Consider the following 20,326-nt stretch of genomic DNA (forward strand, 5'->3'; position numbering starts at 1 on the left):
GAAGAGGCAGCACTGCATACTGTATCCTTTAAAATGATAGTAAATGCCAAGAATCAGCAAGAAGTCCAAAAAAGAAAGACCAGAAATAGTATGAGGAATAAATTGAGTGTATTTACACAAACCAAATATTATAGCAACAAAAACTAATTACATATATATGCAACCACATGCATAAATCTAAGAAACACAATATTAACAAAAAAAAATCACAAGTTGAAAGTTGTAAAAGCAATCACTCCCACTCTGACAATGAGAACGAGGCCACATCAGCTACAAAAGCAGTTTTTAAAAATATATCAGGGATCTGAGGGTGCACAGAAGCTTAAATGTGTTGAGCCCTTCCCAAGAGAAGAAAGGCCAACAGCTGCTTCCGCTCCTAGCAAAGTGGCAGGAAAAACAGGAATCCACCATAGCCAGGAGTAAGGAGAAAGCAGGTAAATTTTTAAGCAAGTTTAATGGCCAATGGATGGCCGTATGGATATGAATTCCAGGGAGCCTGAACCACAGAGTAAGTCTGCACCACCAGCCAACTCCTTCCCATAGATCTTCACCAAACACACAACAAGAGTACACCAAAGGCTGGGGGCAGGGCAGGAGAGTTGAGAGGCAACTGCCCTGGGGGCTACAGGACCTTCCCAAGAGTAGGCAGGGGTCAGAGCATAAAAACCAAAAAAATCTCCCTTATGCACTTCAGGCCCTCACCATAGGCACTGCAGCAGCCCTCCAAAAGCTGAGGCTGGATAGCTGGACTGAGAGAGATGTGCTGTGGTGACGAAGGCTGGGACAGTACTAAAAGCAAAGAAAACTCCCCAGTACTCCAAAATGCTGGCATACTGGCTGAAAAACAGAAATCTTCCACAGTTGGGTAAGCTGCTGCTGGGTTGTAAAGCATAAAGAAAACTAAGAGCTTAGTCAGGGGTCAGATCTCAATTCCTGCTAAAGGGAAAGTCTCTGTCCTCAAAATATTTGAACTCAGTGACAAAATGGATCTAATGAAAGCTTCAATAAAGATCACATGCATTTCAATAACACGTTAGATTGACTCAGCCTACACATTAGTAGCCTGGTAAAAAGGCGTGCCCTTTTATATTACTGCATCCTCTACGATTCTTTTACACACAATATCTGGCATGCATCAAAAATTATGAGGCCCACAAAGAAGGGAGAAAATATAACCCACAGCCAAGAGAAGAAACAGCCAAAAGAAGCAGACACAGAGATGATACAGCTGTTGGAATCATTAGGCACAATAACTACCAAAAAATATGTTAAAGGATCCAGTGGAAAATATGGACACGAATAGGTGGAGAATTTCAGGAAAAGACTGGAAATTAGTTTTTAAGCTATATAAAAACTATTTTTTTAATGTAGATATGCTAAAAATAAAAAAATAAGACATTAAAGTTGGTTTAACATTAACAAGACACAGCAGAGGAAAGGATCAGTAAACCTGAAGTCTGATCAATAGGAATTATTCAAACTGAAAAACAAAAATTAAAAAAGAAAAGAGTATAAAAAAACATGGGATAAGAGACAAGAGAAATACTTGAAGAAACAATGGATGGAAAAAAATCTCTAAAACTGATGAAAGATATCAACCCACAGATCCAAGAAGTCTTAGCAAAGCCTGACCCTAAACAGAAAGAAAACTACACTTGGGCATGTTGTAGTTCAGCCGCTGAAAAAAAAGAAAAAACAAAATACAAAATCAGATGGGAAAAAACTCAGCCATTACATACCACAGGGGAATATGCTAAAAATAAAGGCTAACTTCACATCAGAAACAAAAGAGGCCAGCAAACAATGGGCCAATGTCTTCAAAGTTCTGATTTAAAAAACTGTCAAACTTGGAGCCTGGTTGGCTCAGTTGGTTGGGTGTCTAACTTCGGCTCAGGTCATGATCTCACAGTTCAAGCCCTGCGTCAGGCTCTGTGCTGACAGCTCAGAGCTTGGAGCCTGCTTCAGATTCTGTGTTTCCCTCTCTCTCTGCCCCTCCCCCACTCACATTCTGTGACTCTCCCTCTCAAAGCTAAATAAACGCTAAAAAAAAAATTTTTTTTAACTGTCAAACTAGAATTCTATATCCAGTGAAAATATCTTCTCTCCCTTAAAAATTAAGGCAAAAGAAACATTTTCAGAAAAAGCAAAATCTAAGCACTTGTCACCAGCAGACCTACATCAAGAAATACTAAAAGAAATACTTTAGGCCAAAGAGAAACGGTAAAGATGGAAAAAATAAACAGTACTAGAAATGGTAAATATGTAAAGATAAATATAAAACTCCACTTAAAATTATCTCCATTTTATATATATATATAAATGCATGTGTTATTTTAGATTTTATAAGTGTGTATATGTTTTACTTTAAAGTATCTTTGTTTCACGTACGTATGTATGTATGCATGCATGTATGTTTATGTTTCTTTCACATACAATTGACAGCTTTAAAGTAGTAACATTGCTGGCTTTATAGCACACACAGATATATACCATACGACAATAAGATTTATAAAGTGTAAGACAAGTAAGTAGAATTATAATGTATTAGGCTTCTTACATTAGTTGTGAAGTACAGTATTACTATTTGGAGGTAGACTCTAATAGGGTAAAGATGCATAACTGAGCTCTTAAGCTACTAAAAAAATAGAAAGAAATACAGCCTAAATTTGTTACAGGAAATAAAATGGAATACCAAAAATATGCAGTTTACTTATATGAAGGCTAGAAGGAAGAAAAAAGAAACAAGACATATTATATAAGCACAAATACCAAGATCATAAAGTTAAACACGACAATATTGGCAAATATTGACAAATAGCAAAATCTGAATATGGACTGTTGCAGCCACATGAAATTGACTGAAATTGATACCATTATAGTTGACTCTTAAACAAAATAGGGGTTAGGGGTGCCAACCCCACTTCACCCCATACAGTTGAAAATGGGTGTATAACTTTCAACTCCCTCAAAACTTAACTACTAATTGCCTACTATTGACCAGCAGCCTTACAGGTAACCAGTCAACTAACACATATTTTGTATGTTATATGCATTATATACTGTATTCTTACAATAAAGTAAGCTAGAGAAAAGAAAATGTTATTAAGAAAACCATAAGGAAGAGCAAATACATTTACAGTACTATACTGTGAAAAAAATTCATATATGAGTAGACTGCACAGCTCAAACCTGTGTTGTTCAAGGGTCAGTTGTACCATGTTAAGAAAAGGTCTTTTGCTCAAGAATTAAATGCTGAGAGGGGCACCTGGGTGGCTCAGTCGGTTAAGCGTCTGACTTCAGCTCAGGTTACGATCTCACAGTCCGTGAGTTCAAGCCCTGCATTGGGCTCTGTGCTAACAGCTCAGAGCCTGGAGCCTGCTTCGGATTCTGTGTCTCCTTCTCTCTCTGCCCCTCCCCTGCTCATGCTCTGTCTCTTTCTGTCTCAAAAATAAATAAATAAAAACATTAAAAAAAAGAATTAAATGCTCAACGGCTGACTCTTGATTTCAGCTCAGGTCATGATCCCAGGGTCGTGGTATTGAGCACCAAGTCTGGCTCTACACTGAGTGTAGAGATTCTCTCCCTCTCTGTCTCTGTCTGTCTCTCTCTCTCCCTCTCTGACACACATACACACAAAAGAATGAAATACTGAACAATTTGGGTATCAAAGGGCATGATGTCTGCAACTTACTGTTTAATTGTCCGGGGAGAAGGAGGGGAAAGGGCAGAGATGGAAGGGTTTTTTTACATGTACAAAAGATCTCTTTACTTTTTTATAGACATAGGAATTTTTTATTTCTATTTTTTATATAGAAAGATGAGCCAAACTAAATAATCTATTATTTGCGAATGTATACATTTAAAAACCTTGAGGAAAAAGAGGCAAGGCATTAATAATGACTAAGCTCAGGTGGTGATGACCTCAGGGAGGTGAGCAGGGAGACGGAACAGAGCTAAAACGCAAAGGGTATGAACAGATTCAAAAGCCCTGGTATCGATGTGGTTCTTGAGTTGAGTGGTGGTATTTTATTTAAACACTTGCACATATGTTACATATGATCTTCTGCATGGATATAATATTATCTAAAGGGGAGAACTGAGCAGATAGAAGATCATCCAGTTTGTAAAAAACCAGTTTGATTTGGGACCAACATTTATATTTAGTAAAGCACTAAACGAAAGCATTAAGATGGACCCCAACACTTACCTGAACTAACTTTTTATCAGACCCAAATTCCCAGATGTAACTAAACAGAAATACCTATTGGCCACCACTGCCTTCCCTTTCCCACCAACCTCAGCTACAAAAAAAATGAATGCACTTCCTTGAAACACTTAATTTAAATTCTTTTGCTGAGACATAGTGACTCTGCCGTGAATAAATTATGTGCAACATTGCACTGCAAGAGAAAAATCTCCAGGTTATGTAGATATGGCCCATTAAGTAATTGACCATCATTACCTTATTACGGGAACCTACAGGCGTCCTTTCTGCATAACTGGGTATCACTTCCCACTAGCTGAGAGTCAACAGTCTCCTTAAGAGTTTTATTAAATTCAAGTATCAAAAGTCAAGAACATTTACAATAAAATGTAAAATTATTCTAGGTACTAGTGGTAATTGGGTAACGGTGATATATATATATATATGTGTGTGTGTGTGTGTGTGTGTGTGTGTGTGTATGTGTGTATATGTGTGTGTATGTATGTGTATATATACATATATGTGTGTGTGTGTGTGTGTGTGCTTTATTTGCTCAAAGCATTTACTTAAAAAATAAAGAAAAACTACAGAGAGGTCTTAGTTGGCCAAGGGAACATCTCAACTCTGTCACTAGTTTTCTAAATAGCTAAGAAACCTTTTATTTCCTCTACTTCAATTAATGTATTTGAAAAGGGCTGAGACCCAATTCTAAATTCAGAAGAATTACATCTAATAATCAAAGTTTCTAAGGCAACTGTGCTCTGTAAGGCATGAGAAATTTTAGTGTTTACAACTTTATAAGATGAAAAACTGAAGCGTGGGGGAGTTATTTTTCAGAGTGTTTCAGTATTACCATTATTCCATCAACAACAAATATTTACTGAGAGCCTCCTATGTACCAGGTACTATTTTAGGTACTGGAGATAAAACGCAACAATGAACAAGCTAATGCATTCCCTATCCTCATGGAATTTACATGCGTTGACCTTGCACACCAATGAATGGATCAGTGCCCTCACGCCAAGAGGTCATTAATAAGGTTTTGATGCCACCTGAAATTCCTGTGGATCCCAAACTCTCGTGGATCTTGTGGGCTATAAAGTATCCTTGACAACACCTACTTGGTTAATAGGGAATGGTCAGGGTAGCACCCTGATGGTCATCTCCTACTGTCTACTCTTAAGCCCATGGTGTTCTACGAGGCATGGCATGGCCAGCATCCGGCCAGAAGATAGGACACGTTCTGTTTTCTGAGATGGTGGAAAACTTGATGCAGTTCTCAATAGGGCAGTTGAGAAAATAGAGGGTCCTTATATGTTGTAATGGCAGTATCTTCTACTAAATAATGAAGGATTTCCAATCTATAAGGGAGAAATGAAAGGAGATAGCACTTTTGTTTATGGGGGACAGTCCTATGTTCCATCTTGAAAGCAAACATCACCCCAGTTCTACTGACTACCAATCATTCCTCAATTATTTCAGAGGGGATTAGCCAGAGAAAGAAGGAGGAGAAGGAGGGCAAAGAAACAAAGGGAAGGAGGGGAGGAGAAAAGGAAGGAGAGAGGGAAATCAGAAGGGAGAAGACAACTGGTAGCTTTCAAAAAACAACTCATCAGTGGACTTCCAGTGATGACAAATTTAAGAATGCTTCCACATTCCCAAGTGTTTCAGCCCCAGAAACATCTCCAGACTGTGATCACAGCACAGAACTGGGAGACTGTCAAGTCCAAGAGCTGAGCAGACCTCCCCTCACATCTGGCTGCCTGGTTCATCTGCTTCTTTCTGTCCCTGTGATCAGTGACTAGGAGATGTCAATCGTTCAGGACCAAAGACATTTTCAAAACTTCAACTGGAAACAAAAGCAGCCTGTATGGATGTGTGTGCCAGAGAAGAAGAGACAAAGAAATGGATAAGGTTCACTGATCTTTTCAAATTGCAATTCTGGGAATGGGGTTATGACAATGAGGATGTTGCTGTGAGTCTTAGACGAACCAGCCCCTCAATAACCACAAGGAGCAGTGACAAGTCTGGACAGCGCTGCAACCAGCCTCCTCCCTCCCCTCTTTTTTTTTTTTTTTCAACGTTTATTTATTTTTGGGACAGAGAGAGACAGAGCATGAACGGGGGAGGGGCAGAGAGAGGGGGAGACACAGAATCGGAAACAGGCTCCAGGCTCTGAGCCATCAGCCCAGAGCCCGACGCGGGGCTCGAACTCACGGACCGCGAGATCGTGACCTGGCTGAAGTCGGACGCTCAACCGACTGCGCCACCCAGGTGCCCCTTTTAAATTTTTTTTTTCTTTCCTCCCCTCTTGAATACAACTACAAAATGCTGTCGTTCTCTAACAGTGCCTACGCTGAACACAGGATGCTCCAAAATGCAGAGCCTGACCCTACTTGAAAATGAGTAGAGCTGCATCAGGTGGCTTCTAGTAGCTTTCTTTACCGTCTTCACGGTTCTAAGATGGTAGCTCTAAAAACGGAAATGAAATCCAGTCCCTGCTTCTTGGAGGCTTCCTCTGTGCTCCTGCTCTGGTCTGGACCAGGGCAGTCCCCAGACAACTCTGCAAGACTCCCACTCTGAAGAGGCAAGAGTGAAGCCACTCCCCTGAGTCATGCAAAGGTCTTGATTTATTGCAAACTACACGGGTCTGCATTTTTTTCAGCCCAATATGCTATCACTAGGATCGTTGCTTATTAACCCATCTACTCTCTCCTTCAAAGGCTCTCAGAAAAGGGAGTCCTTGGGAAGCTACTTCTAAGGTCTGCTCTGATAACAGGTACCATTCACTGAATACTTACTATATATGAGACACTGTATTAAGTATACTTTTTTTACTTAATCTTCACAACACTTTAAGGTAGAGAGTATTAATCCCATTTAACAGATTGGGAAACTGACGCTTAGAAAAGCCCAATTATTTTCTCAGGGTCATACTCCTGGTTAGAATCTTGGGATCTGTCTTCCGAAGTCCAAGTCTTCAAGCACTATTCTATGCTCAGAGAAAGAGCAGAACAGTGGGTCAGAAAAGGTTTGCAGTCAGAAACTCTTGCCTCCAGGGGTGGTTATTTCACCTCTCAATGCCTCCGTCACTTCCCCTTCAATGTGGGAATAATCATTTCTACCCTGCCTTTTTCCCAGGGTCAGAGGCAGTATCGACACCTGTTGCTATCTTCCCATAAGTCCCTTTCTCTTGGAAGAACTTCCTTGTCATCTGTTCAAGGTTGGGAATGAGAAGCAGGGTAGGGAACAGTTGCAGGAAAAAGAGGTCTGAAGCTAGGTCACGTGTCTTCAAATTTGTCCTTGCCCTTTGTAACTGTATCGGGAGACATGGACTCTAATGTTTGAACACGAATTCTACTCATATTAAAGTTATCTAGACATGAAATTAAGCCAAATAGGCAAACACGTAGTATATATTCAATAAATAGCTAAAGGAAGGGCAGAAGGAAGGCAGGCAGTGGGCAGACGAAACTGGCATTCTCTTTTGATCTCTTTTAGGCTGTTGGCGTTTCATACCCTGGGCATGGAACTAATTGCTTCTCCGAGTCCATCAAATTAATTTGGCCAAAGTTATTTAATTTCACTTTGTCATTAGCAATGATAAAGAACTTAAAAGCAACACAGTGACAAATATTCTTAGCCAAACCATAATATTCTATGGTCTGAACAGCCCTATGATTTTCCCAACTGAGGCATCATCCTAGGATTGGCCTATTTTCTTGAAATTTCAAATTGCCTAATTGAAGTAACACTCATGAAGACCAAAACACACAGAGCTTATCTAAAAATGAAGCTACCAGTAGGAGCTAATAAAATCCCAGCACACATGTTTATTCCTACAGCCTCTGGTTAACACAATGCTGACAGCAGAGAAACATCCCTGACAACCTACTAGTGAGGACTTTGGGGAGCTCTTGGAAGAAACACACGCAGGGCTCAAGAAGCGATGGTTTGCTTAAAAGCAATGTTTGAACGAAGAAAATAAAAGACAGCAAGTATAACTAGAGGGGATCTCTAACCATTCAGTGTGGCTTTGGGTGTAGACAGAAAATGAAACATTCATCATCCTGCAAGAAACACACCTGTGGCTGAGTTCACAAAATTAACCCATTTTCCCCACCCTTAAAACTGCTAAAAAAAAAAAAAAATGCCAGTAGTTCAAAACTTTCACCTTAGGAACACCGTGAATACTCCAGAAGACCACCTGAAATGACAGCCACCATTAGAAGGATGGCATTTGTGTTCAACCACATGGCATCATCATTTCAGTGCCTGAATCTATTATGACTCAGACCCAGGTCTGTCAGGACCAGCGGCTGGCTCTCTGTTAAGGGACAAGGGGAACAACAGAGGAGAAACAGAGCATTTCTCCTGCCATTCCCAAAACCTTTTCACACCTTCCCCTTCCCACCTCAAGGCCCCCAACAGGCTCCACCCTCCTTGCGAAACTGCCCAAAAGTTAAACTTCTAGGAGAGAAATGGAGGGGCTGTGTGTGAGGACTGGGGGACGTGAGTGGCTTACACCTGGGAGATCTCTGTCCTCACCTGTTCTAACTCAATCCTGCTATAACTGTTCACCACGGCACAATGTTGAGGCACAAAGCGTTCCCCCTCAGAGTCAGAGGGCTTTACATGAAAAGCATCACATTGTCAAGAGATCATTCCTTTCTGATTGACATAGCATTTGGAACACCAAACACTGGGCACAAAACCAGAGCCTATGAATACTCATCAGAGACAAAAAGTAAATAAACACAAAGGTTTAATTAACCCTATGCAACAGAAGAAGATGGAGACTGAACGGGTACCATGTCCCGTAATAAGCAGGATACTGGAAGCACAAAGAACTCCCAATAACTGTATTGCTTTTTTTTTTTAATTGGGGATGGGGGTGTAGCTATAACTTTTATTGAGCAAAGGCTACCATTAAGAATTACATAAGAAGCTGCATTGCAAATGTTGGACCCAATAAAGGCAATTGAAATTGATTCTGGAATGTGGTTAAAGTACTTTATCTAATCTATTAATAAATAAGAAAATCTTTCATTAGTTGGCAGGAGGACAGTTGCCACTGGCCAACTTGATTTTCCTGAAAACGGGGAAGACCTGCATGCACTTTTTTTCAGATAAAAGCCCTGAAGTCCCAAAGTACTGTTTCTGGAATCAGAAGTTACCATGCAGTGTCATACTTCTCCTGAACAGGCTGAAAGTCTCCTTTCACCTGTTCCCCAACGTCAGGAAGGGAGAATAAAGGGTTTGCTTGCAACATGTTTTTAATGGAAAAACTTTTTTTGAAGCAAAGAGTTTGGAAACCTCATGGTAAATCAGAAATTGTTGATCCAGGGTGACCATCTAAGGAGAATGAAAAAATGAAACTACCCTTCCAGGCCTTCGCTCTGAAACCTGAAAAAAGCCAAGATTCTGAATAGTGAAGACACCTGGAAGATTTAGTAAATGAGCTGAACAAGATGCCCTATAGCTTGCGAGCAGGAAAGGAAGTCAATTCTATTTATCGCTGCCTGAGAAATCAGCCTCATCCTCCCCTCCCACAGAAAGCTACAGCTGGGCTGGCTCGCCGGTCTCCAAACTCAGTAGAGACAGAACCAAGAATCAGTCACCTGCGAGGTGCCACCCGACCCGCGCCAGCGGCAAGGCCGGCACACCTTCCAAGTGTCCCCTCTCCCCTCTCCACTCCCAGAGCCCGCCCCAGGGCTGCACTGTCTCCGGGGATCAAAGGGCCACAGACCTTTGAGAAAAAAGAGGGAGAAGCGGGTTTGCATTATATAACAACGTACAGCAAATAAGGCTTCTGGAAAACGAAAGTAGCGAGGGGAGGGGCAGGGGTCGGGGAGAGGCGAGGGGGAGCCGGGCGTCGCGGAGCTTTCGCCGCCACTTACTCGAAGGCGAAGAAGAGTCCGCTAGTGACCAGGATGAGGATGAGAGTCAGGTAGAAGACGCCCGTCTGCCGGGCCATCATGATCCTGCCGTTGCAGAAGAACTTGTTTCTTCCCGGGAAAACCTCCCATTTCCTCCGCGCCGCGATTTTCTTCTTCTTGTGGGGCGACTCCATGGGGGAGGAGCTGTGGGTGCTGATCTGACTGTACTCGCAGTCTTTCATGGGCCCGCCGCCGCCGGGAGGCATCCACGAGGGCAGCCGGCTGGGGGCGCACGCCCCCAGAAGCCCCCCGGCCGCGCGGGCCCCGCCGAGCCACGACCGCCGTCGGCCGCCCGGCCGCCCCCCGAGCCGCGGCGCCGCGGCCGCTACGCCGGCTCCCGGCTCGGCGACAACTTTGCCGAGGACACCCAGGTTAACCCTTGCGGGAGCCCAGCTGTCATAGCCGGGTCCCCCTCCGGGAGGGACGGTGCTGGCCCGCAGCCCGCGGCGGCGGTCCTCAGTCGCTTCCAGCCCGCGTGCCGGGGCTCCGGGGCCCCGCGGGGCGCGGGGGGCCGCCCGGCCGGCCCCCGACTCGCCGCGCGCCCGCCCCCTCGCACAGCCGCTCGCTCGGCCCCGCCGCCGCCGCCGCCGGCCCGCCGGCCGCGCCTCGGCTCCGGCCCGCCGACCCCCGAACGCTGCGCCCCGAGGGGACACGAGGCGGCGGCCCCGGCTTCCTCGGGAGCCACTTCGGCGCCTCGGCCAGGTTTATTCTAATCCTTCCTCCCGGCGGCGGATCCTCCCCAGGAGAGAGCGGTGGAAACTGGGAGGCAGCTCGCGGCCCCGGCAACCCCTCCCAGGGGTGGGGAAACCGAGCACGTTATTCTGTCAGGAGCGGGCTCGGCGACAGCCCGGGCGCTGCTCGCGCTGCGACCCCGCGCCGGCGCGCCTGGCAGCCGAGCCCAGACCGCGGCCCCCGCGCGGGGCTGCCGGGGCCGCCCGGGCCGAGGGTCGCGGCGGCGGCTCGTGGGCTGCACGGCCGGCGGCTCCCTCGCTCCCTCCTGCCCCATAGGGGCCGGGCCGGGCTCAGGGAGGGCCGCCGGGGGTGGCGGAGCGCGTCTCAGGGCCGCGGGGCGAGCGCCACAGACACTTGTTTGCAAGGCTCAGCCCCGGCGCGCGCGCGGCGCTCGCAGCGGGTCCGCCTCCTCCCGGCCGGGTGGGCGGCGGCCCTCGCCTCGCCTCGCCTCGCCTCGCCAGCCGGGCTCCTCCTCCGGCTCCTCCTTCTCGCCCGCGAAGCCCCGCACGGGCTCCGCGGACCCCCAGCCCCAGTCCCTTCGGACGGGCCCCGGGCGACCCCGGGGAAGACGCTGGGCTCCCTCCGGCGTCGCTCGCGGACGGCTCGGGGGTCTGTGCCCGCGGCCGTGCACTCGCCCGCAGACTCTGGCTCCTCCGGGTTTATTCCCGGCCGCAGCTGCCGCCTCCACACACATATATTCACACGGCTACACGCAAATCCATTCTCGCGACTCCAGGGGACCTGAGGAACCCCTGCGGAGAGGTGACCCTCCCCGGCCTCCCCCGGCGGGGCGCGCGGTGGACTTGTCGGGTGCAGCTCCACTGCTGCCCGGGAGTTGGCGGGGGTGCCCTGCGACTAAATGGGGAGGGACGGTACGAGGAAGGCCTGACTCCGGGATGGGGGCTGCGGGCGGGAGGTCTCGGGGCCCGGCCGGCTTCCAGGTTTCCCGCGGGGAGAGCGGAGCGGTCTGGGTTCCCACCCGCCCCGGCCCCTGCCTTCCTCCCGAGGACAAGCCCGTGGCGGTCAGGTTCTGCGGGGGTGGCTGCCTCCCCAACCCTTTCTCACTTCTCCGACCCGGGCGCTCGCGATTTACTCGCTTTATTTCTCCCCTTTCCCCTGCGAGCTCCCGCGGCCGCAGAGGGACCCGCTGTTCTTCGGCCCGCGACTCCCCTGCCCGCTGCGCCCCACAGCCCCAGTCGCCCGGCCCGTGAGCTCGAGCCCTCCCTGGCTTTGCCGCGGGGTCGCAGCCCTCGCGTGCCGGGCACAACCAGTGGGCAGCGGAAAGCGCAGGCAGCCGGGCGGGGACGCTCGGTTTTCCGAGCCCCACTTTCCTTTCACCGCCCATTGGGATGTGTAGTTCTTCCTCTCGCCGACTGGCTCCGAGAGGAATTACGACTTGGGGACCAAAAAACTACAAATCCCTGCATCCCCCGCGACGAGAGCGGGAGAGGCGCGGTGCTGGGCGTTCTGGTGCTCGGAGACGAGATGGGAACTAACAAAGAGAATGGTGGGGCGCCTCTGTGCCTTCTCTGTGCTGGACACTTTACACGTTACACATGTTCTTTATCTAATCTTCTCTGGAACCCTGCGAGGCACTATTGTATCCAGCTTAGAGAACACTGTACTACTTGCCAGAGATCTCAAAGCTCCCTGGTGGTGGCGATGAAATTGAACCCTGAGCCCTGAGAATTTCCCTTGCAAAGCGCTGCTTCCTTGAGCAGTGTCAAAGGTAGACGATATCGGTTTATCCAAGAGAGGAGAAGAACTGGAGCCAGTTGGAAAGAGCTTCCTGTAGTAAAGGAAAAGTGGTAGGGATGGCAGTTATAAGGCACTGTAAGGAGTTACGAATAAAAAATGGAATTTATAAGGGTCCATTCCAGAACAGGAATTGGGGGAATGGGTCGGATCTTAAACATATAATCGGAATTGGGCTTGAATGATTTTAGATTTCGTATGACAGACTCGCATAAAGTACTTTGTGACTGCGCTGTTAAAAAAAAAGGGGGGGGGGAGGCAAGGCTTAGACATTTCAAGTGAAAGCTCTCATATCCTTACCTGTTCTTCAGCTCATTGGATCAAGGGGATGCTATTCTCACTCAATTTCTAGCAACCACCTTTTCTCCCTCTGCCCAATTAATATACTAGATCCATTGACTTCCTGGCTTTAAAAAAAGACTCCCCTTTTGGTTCTCAATGAAGCCCTAATTTTTCTGGCATAATGGCAATGCTTTTAAGTCCTTCTCTGTTAGAGATGCATACTAAAGTATTTGCATGTGAATGGGAAAAGATATTTGCAAATGACAGATAAAGGGTTAGTATCCAAAATCTATAAAGAACTTACCAAACTCAACACCCGAAAAACAAATAATCCAGTGAAGAAGTGGGCAGAAGACATGAATAGACACTTTTCCAAAGAAGACGTCCAGATGGCCAACAGACACATGAAAAGATGCTCAACGTCACGCCTCATCAGAGAAAGACAAATCAAAACCACACTGAGATACCCCCTCCCACAGGTCAGAGTGGCTAAAATGAACAAATCAGGAGACTATAGATGCTGGAGAGGATGTGGAGAAACGGGAACCCTCCTGCACTGTTGGTCGGAATGCAAACTGGTGCAGCCACTCCGGAAAAGTGTGGAGGTTCCTCAAAAAATTAAAAATAGAACTACCCTATGACCCAGCAATAACACTGCTAGGAATTTATCCATAATTCTTATTCAGATACAGGAGTGCTGATTCGTAGGGGCACATGTACCCCAGTGTTTATAGTAGCACTTTCAACAACAGCCAAATTATGGAAAGAGCCTAATTGTCCATCAACTGATAAATGGATAAAGGTGTGGTTTATATATACAATGGACTACTACTTGGCAATGAGAAAGAATGAAATCCTGCCATTTGCAGCAACGTGGATGGAACTGGAGGGTATTATGCTAAGTGAAATAAGTCAGTCATAGAAAGTTGGGTATCATATGTTTCCACTCATATGTGGAATTTGAGAAACTTAACAGAAGACCATGGGGGAAGGGAAGGGGGAAAAATAGTTACAGAGAAGGAAGGAGGCAAACCATAAGAGACTCTTAAATACAGAGAACAAACTGTGGGTTGATGCTGGGGGAAAGAGGCGGGGGAGAGGGGAAAATGGATGATGGGCATTGAGGAGGGCACTTGTTGGGATGAGTACTGGGTGTTATATGTAAGCAATGAATCATGGGATTCTACCTCCAAAACCAAGAGCACACTGTACACACTGTATGTTAGCCAATTTGACAATAAATTCTGTTTTAATAAATAATTTTTAAAATAATAAAATACTCCAGCCCACCCATCCCCAAACCATGATAGGATAGATGAAACAAGACTGGCAAACTATTGAAAATTGCTTACTTTGGGTGATATATCTGAATTAGTTATGTATTGCAGCACATTACCACAAATGTAGCAGCTTAAAATAACACCAATTTATTATCTCACACTTTCTATGGTCAGGTGTCCAGGCACCTAGGGTCCTCTGCTTAGGGTCTTACACCTACCATCCAGGTGTTGGTGAGGCTGTGTTTTATCTGGAGGCTCAACTGGAAAAGTTTCAGCTTCCTTGCTCACTCAGGTCACTGCAGAATTCATTTCCTTACAGCTGTAGCTGGCTATTTGCTAGCTGTCAACTGGAGATGGCCCACATCTCCTAGAGGGCACCTGGAGTTCACTGTCACATGTCCTTTCCCAGCATGGCCACTTCCTTCATCAAGGCAGCAAGGAGAGTCCCCTCAAGGAGTGAGTTTGTTAGCAAGATGGAATCTTATATAACATAAGTAATCACAAAGGGGTGACATCTAGCTGCCATATTATTTTGCTTAGAAAGCAAGCCACAGGTTTTGTACACACTCAGGGGAGAGGATTATATAAGGTATGGGCACTAGGATGAGGGGGCCACCCTACGGTCCACCACAGGGTACAAGAGAGTCCATTGTCCATTATGTTCATCTTATCTACATCCACTTATGTTTACGTTTGAAATTTTACATAACAAAAAGAAATAAATTATTTGTTTTTAAATTATATCTAGGGGCGCCTGGGTGGCTCAGTCGGTTAGGCGTCTGACTTTGTCTCCGGTCATGATCTCACGGTTATTCGGTTCGAGCCCTGTGTTGGGCTCTGTACTGGCAGCTTGGAGCCTGGACCTGGTTCGGATTCTGTGTCTCCCTCTCTCTCTGCCCCTCCCCCACTCATACTCTGTCTCTCTCAAAAATAAACACATTTTTAAAATTTAATAAAAAAATAAATTATATCTAAATTTCCCATTACGAATAAGTTTCTAGATAAGCTGGTATGATTGTTTGCACTTGTCTTCCTAGGAATTCCTTGTTTCTTCCCACTGCATGTTTACTTAGACCTACTGCAATTGATTCACTTAGGATACATACCTAAAGAAGTTCACTAGAACCTGGAGTGACAGCCACAGATTTTAGCTCACCATCTAAATACTCTAAGTTATGGTAGAGTTTATTCATTCATTCGTTCATTCATGTCACAATTGCTTACTTAGGGCCCTAGTTTGTCCCAGATCTGTATTAAGTACTATTTTCATGGTAGGGCTATAAAAGGAACCAAAAGAGACGTTTATATGGGAGAACTAGAGGGAGAGGTAGAGAGAACAAGCAATAAATGCAAATAAAATGCTAACAATTAAAGCCAATACTAAATGATAAGACAATGTCAGAGTGCAATTACAGGGGGGAAAAGGCAGCGTTGCGGGACAGAGAGAACTGGGGGAGGAGACCTTTGAACAGAGAACCAAGTGATGAGAAACAGCAAGTACAAAGGCCTCAAGCCTGGAAAATTCTTAGGGGTACAAAGAAAAACCAGTCTGGCTGGAATAGAGTGAGGGAAAGGTGAGTGTTAAGAGAGAAGGCTGGGAGGATACAGGCTCTAAGGTGACTGGAATTGACTCCACATGCACTGGGAAGGCACTTAATCTGTGACTACCATTATATTAAGTCCTGATGGGTCAGAAGAGTAACCTAGAGTACTTGGCCTTTAAGGAATAATACATAGATTCCAAAGTGCAGTGCTAGAAGGATCTCAGTGCATCTAGAATTATAGACCTAAACATTTGTTTTGTATATGAGAAAACTGAGGCCAAGGAAAGGAACGACCAGCTAAAAATTCCTTGAGAATGCCTTATAGTAACAAATAATCCAGAAACAAATCCTGAATTGAAAGAGTGCATTCTCTCCTTTAAAGCCTTAGAAAACAGATAACAAATAACTGTTATTGCCTTTTATGTGCAAGGACACTGTGATAAATAAGTTGAACGTGGCAGAAAAACTACAATCTAGTTGGGGAAACAAGATGGAGACACACAGAAAGTAAATAATGAAAGAAAATGGTGCAATAAAAAGAACTATCTTTTCTGGAGTATCATCTGGTATTAGGCAATATCCTGGTTTGTTATTTAGCTCATTAGATCCAGAAGACAAACCAATGAAGTAAGCATTTTTCTCAGTATTTCACAGAAGAGTAAACAAGCTCAGAGATGTTGGGTGATGTGCCTAGGGTTTCACAGCTGGTGAGTAGCTGAACCAGGATTCTTCCACCAGGCATGTATGTATGATTCCCATTCTACTCCAGCAGGCTATACAATAGAGTGTACTTTGTCTGACTAGCTGCCAACTGAGTAGACTTTGCTCAACGTGGAGCGGGGCTGTGGCAATTTAGATAGGCAGAGCCAAGGGGGCCAGGATCCCAGGGCAGTGGGAGTGGTGGGGAAACATATGACATTTCTTGTGGGACTAGAATGAACAAGGATTCAAGTGCAAGTCGTTTACTTGGGAGGGGATTCCAGAGAACACCCGGCACAATGAAGTGAAATAGAGGGAAAGAAGACTCTAGAACATGCATTATGACTCACAGTCACCCACCCAAGGGGTGAGGAAGCTGACCTTTCTCCACCAACCCATCCATTTGAGAACTCGTTCTGGGAGCCTTAACTCTATCTGCTTAATCTGACCACCCTCCTAAAGCTGCCATAGCCAGCACCGCCATGAGCACCACGCTGGGCCTCCCCTGATTGTTGGGAGTATCTTTGTTCCGGGCGGGTCTTTCCCTGTTTTTACCTGACTCGGTGGGCCCGCTGACAACAGGGTTATGTTATTAACAAAATTAGAGCTTTGTTCCTTTCATCTGAGCAGCTCAAAGCATTCCACAAAGCCACCTCGGTAATTCTCAGAATACCGCAGGCAGCCAAGAGGAAGTACGGTCTTATCTATGGTGAAAGGGGAAGACAGTCAGATCCAGGACATGATATAATTTATATACCTTCTGTAGTCAGGATGAAAGTGCACCCAGTGTGGTCAAAGTGCATAGAGGGCAAAGGGACACAGTCCTCTAAGGAGAACTTTGAAGCCACCAGAAAGGGGTTTCTTCAGGGAGCTCTACGATGGCACAAAGTAATTGCCGAATTCCCATATCAAACAGAATTCTCCAGAACATCAGACACCCTAATTTTTTCCAACCCGGAGAGTTAGCTCACATTTCTATATGTGCTCTGCACATCTGGGAACATCGTGGGTCAAGACGAGTAAGACATTTAATGTGATAAACTCAGGGCCATAGGGAAAAAGTGTATGAAGTAGAAATAACTTAGCCCCAAATCGGCCCCAAGTGACTTTTTCTTGACTTTTAACACTAAAACATTAATTTTTAGTATTTTTGTAAAAATAATACATGTGCATTAAAAAATTATGTTAGAGAAAAAGAAAAATTATATTGCACATAAATATGAAAAATGTAAAAGTGGTTCAAATTCCTACCACCTTAAGAAACATTTTGTTGATCATCTTTACATAATTAATTTTATATACATACACGTATGTCATTTAACAAAAATGGAATCCTATCATGCATATTATTTGCACCCTGTGTGCTTTTTTTTTTAATGGGGTTATTTTTCGGGGCACCTGGGTGGCTCAGTTGGTTAAGCATCCAACTTTGACCCGGGTCATGAACTCATGGTTCGTGGATTTGAGCCCCATGCCAGGCTCTGTGCTGACAGCTCAGAGCCTGGAGTCTGCTTCAGATTCTGTGTCTGCCTCTCTCTTTGTTTCTCTCTCTCTCTCTCTCTCTCTCAGATGTAAACATTACCAAAAAAACAAAAACAAAAACAAAAACAAAAACAAACAAACAAAAAACCAGCAAAAAACAAATAAATGGGGGCACTCTTTCCCAAGTAACCAATGTTAACAATATATATACTTCTCCAAGGGTCATCATTATAGGCAAACACAGATACAGTCCACATTCCACTTTCACCAACTGTCCTAATAATGTCCTTTATAGTTAATTGGTCCTGGTTCAGGCTCATGCATGGCACTTCATCACTATGTCTCTGGAGTCTTCCTCCATATGGAACAGTCACATCACTTCTGTCTTTTGTTTCCTGATCTTGACATTTGCAAAGAGTATAGGCCATTTAGTCTGTACAATGTCATTCAATTTGGGTTTGCCTGGCATATCTTCACGGTAAAACCCAGGTTAGAGATCTCACCAGCTCTCAGCCTTGTGTACTTGAGCAGTATAGCTGAAACTATGAGACACCTGTCTCAGTCAAGCCTCCTGCTTCCTCGGGGTGCACAGTCTTACACAACTTTCAAGAAGCATGTGCATACTGCTCCCAGCAACAGGCGCTGGATAAAGCTGGAACGTGCCTCAAGCCCAAGCCAAAACTGACACCTAAAATACAGACACTTGTTAACCGAGAAGCAGAAAAGTACGTACTGAAGCAAAATTATGAACAGTCCCGAAGGCTCCAAGACTGCTTTGTTGGTTACTCATAAAACATGCAACAGAACAGTAACATGATGGCAAAAGAAGATGCTTCCTATGGGCGATGAGAAATAGGTCCACCACTCCCGAAATGAAACCTCGCAGGAAGACATGAGAGGAAAGCTCTGCATTCTGCAAGTGCTTCCAACGGCGAGAGCCCAGACTTGGTGTGCAGAACACCAACATCTGCTCCTCAAAGGACAGGAGCAAAACAAACACTTCTCTCAACTGAAAATGCCGCTTAGTCAGAAAGAATTCCAAAAGAATGCAGGGTGGATTTCAGAAGTTTCTTGTCTCCCCTGTAAAAATGGATTTTGAGAAATGTCTAAGGCTATTTCTGAATTAAAGCTAGCCAGTAGAACGGCTTGCTAGACTTCTATTTATTCTCTGAACACATGGAAACCAAATCCAAAAAACAAAAAACTTTTCTTGGCATCCTTGGCATTTCCAGGAAATAAACACCTCCTTGGAATGAAGAGCTGAAACTTACCTACCTCAGAGGTTGGTTGTGAGGTAAAAAAAAAAATATACGAAAGTGCCTTGTAAATAAGAAATTTATATGCAAGTATCAGTTGTATTCTGATTATTTTCCCTTTACTCAGACGTTTTCACTATTTATATTGTTTTCTTTCAAAAGGCAATTGAGACCTTTATGAAAGTGTCTACTACTTATTTGTATTTCTCTGGTCAGTAGCCTAACTGCTAACTTGGGGGTGGGGGTGGGAGGGGGAAATGTATGTTTTGGTTCTCCCAAAAACATCCACATAACAATACATTAGTAAAATCTGAAGTTAATTATTGTTTTGGGTATAAAAATATCAGGGATATTCTTAATTATAGGTGATTCAATGAGATAAAGAGTGCCAATATATTTCCAGAAAATTTCATTTTTTATAACTTTCTATCGTTCCTATAATAATATTTCACCTTAAGAGAGACTTTAATTTGTTCTGGTACAGACTTATTTCTAGGCTTAAAATCATTTCAAAACATAACATAGTAAATTATGCTTTAGCTCTCTTACATCTTTTCTGGAACAATGTAGATATAAGTTGTTGTTTTTTAAAATGAGCAGCGTTATTTCAACCTTTCTATTTAGCCTGTTTTGATATGTTGAAAAAATTAGGTTATGCATTTTGGTAAGAGTGAGTATCAGTGAATTGATCTTGTGCCCTTTGCAACATCAGGTCAAATGTTGTTGGTTTGTCCTGATATTGGTGAAGTTCATTTTGATTTCCTAATTTCACTCCCCTTCCTTCTTTCCTTCCTTCCTTCCTTCCTACCTTCCTTCCTTCCTTCCTTCTTTCCTTCCTTCCTTCTCTGTCTCTCCCCTTCTCCCTCTCTTCCTCTCCCTCCCATCTCCTGCCCCTTTCCCTTCTCTCCCTTTTTCTCCCTTTCCCCATTCCTGCCCCCTTTCTTGGTATTTTATGGTGAGGAAGAACTTTCCCTTCTTCCCCATTTATGTATCTGTTCACTAGTTTATTTATATCAGAATGGCCTCTTAGATGTTTATATTATTCAATAGGTCATAATCTGTTATTATCAATAGTTATTTTAATATTCAAATTGTTCCAGATTTGGCCCATTCAGTCCAAGTCCTGAGTAATTCGTTGTGACCTGATGATTCC

At 44.6% G+C, this 20,326-nt stretch overlaps 1 protein-coding gene across 2 annotated transcripts in view; it reads right to left on the minus strand.

Annotated features, from left to right (window-relative positions):
- The window catches only part of ZDHHC14 (zinc finger DHHC-type palmitoyltransferase 14), a 291,313-nt gene extending 280,928 nt beyond the window's left edge, over nt 1-10,385 (minus strand). For both annotated transcript variants that reach the window (XM_047102756.1, XM_047102755.1), the window contains exon 1: nt 10,105-10,385. In XM_047102756.1, the coding sequence (XP_046958712.1) occupies nt 10,105-10,349 (245 nt within the window). In that variant the 5' untranslated portion in view covers nt 10,350-10,385. The remainder of the gene's footprint in view (nt 1-10,104) is intronic.
- Nucleotides 10,386-20,326: the final 9,941 nt, after the last annotated feature.

Source organism: Lynx rufus, unplaced genomic scaffold (assembly GCF_022079265.1).
Source record: "Lynx rufus isolate CCGP_SWC_20201006 ecotype Redwood Valley unplaced genomic scaffold, mLynRuf1.p SCAF_6, whole genome shotgun sequence".
Taxonomy (NCBI): domain Eukaryota; kingdom Metazoa; phylum Chordata; class Mammalia; order Carnivora; family Felidae; genus Lynx; species Lynx rufus.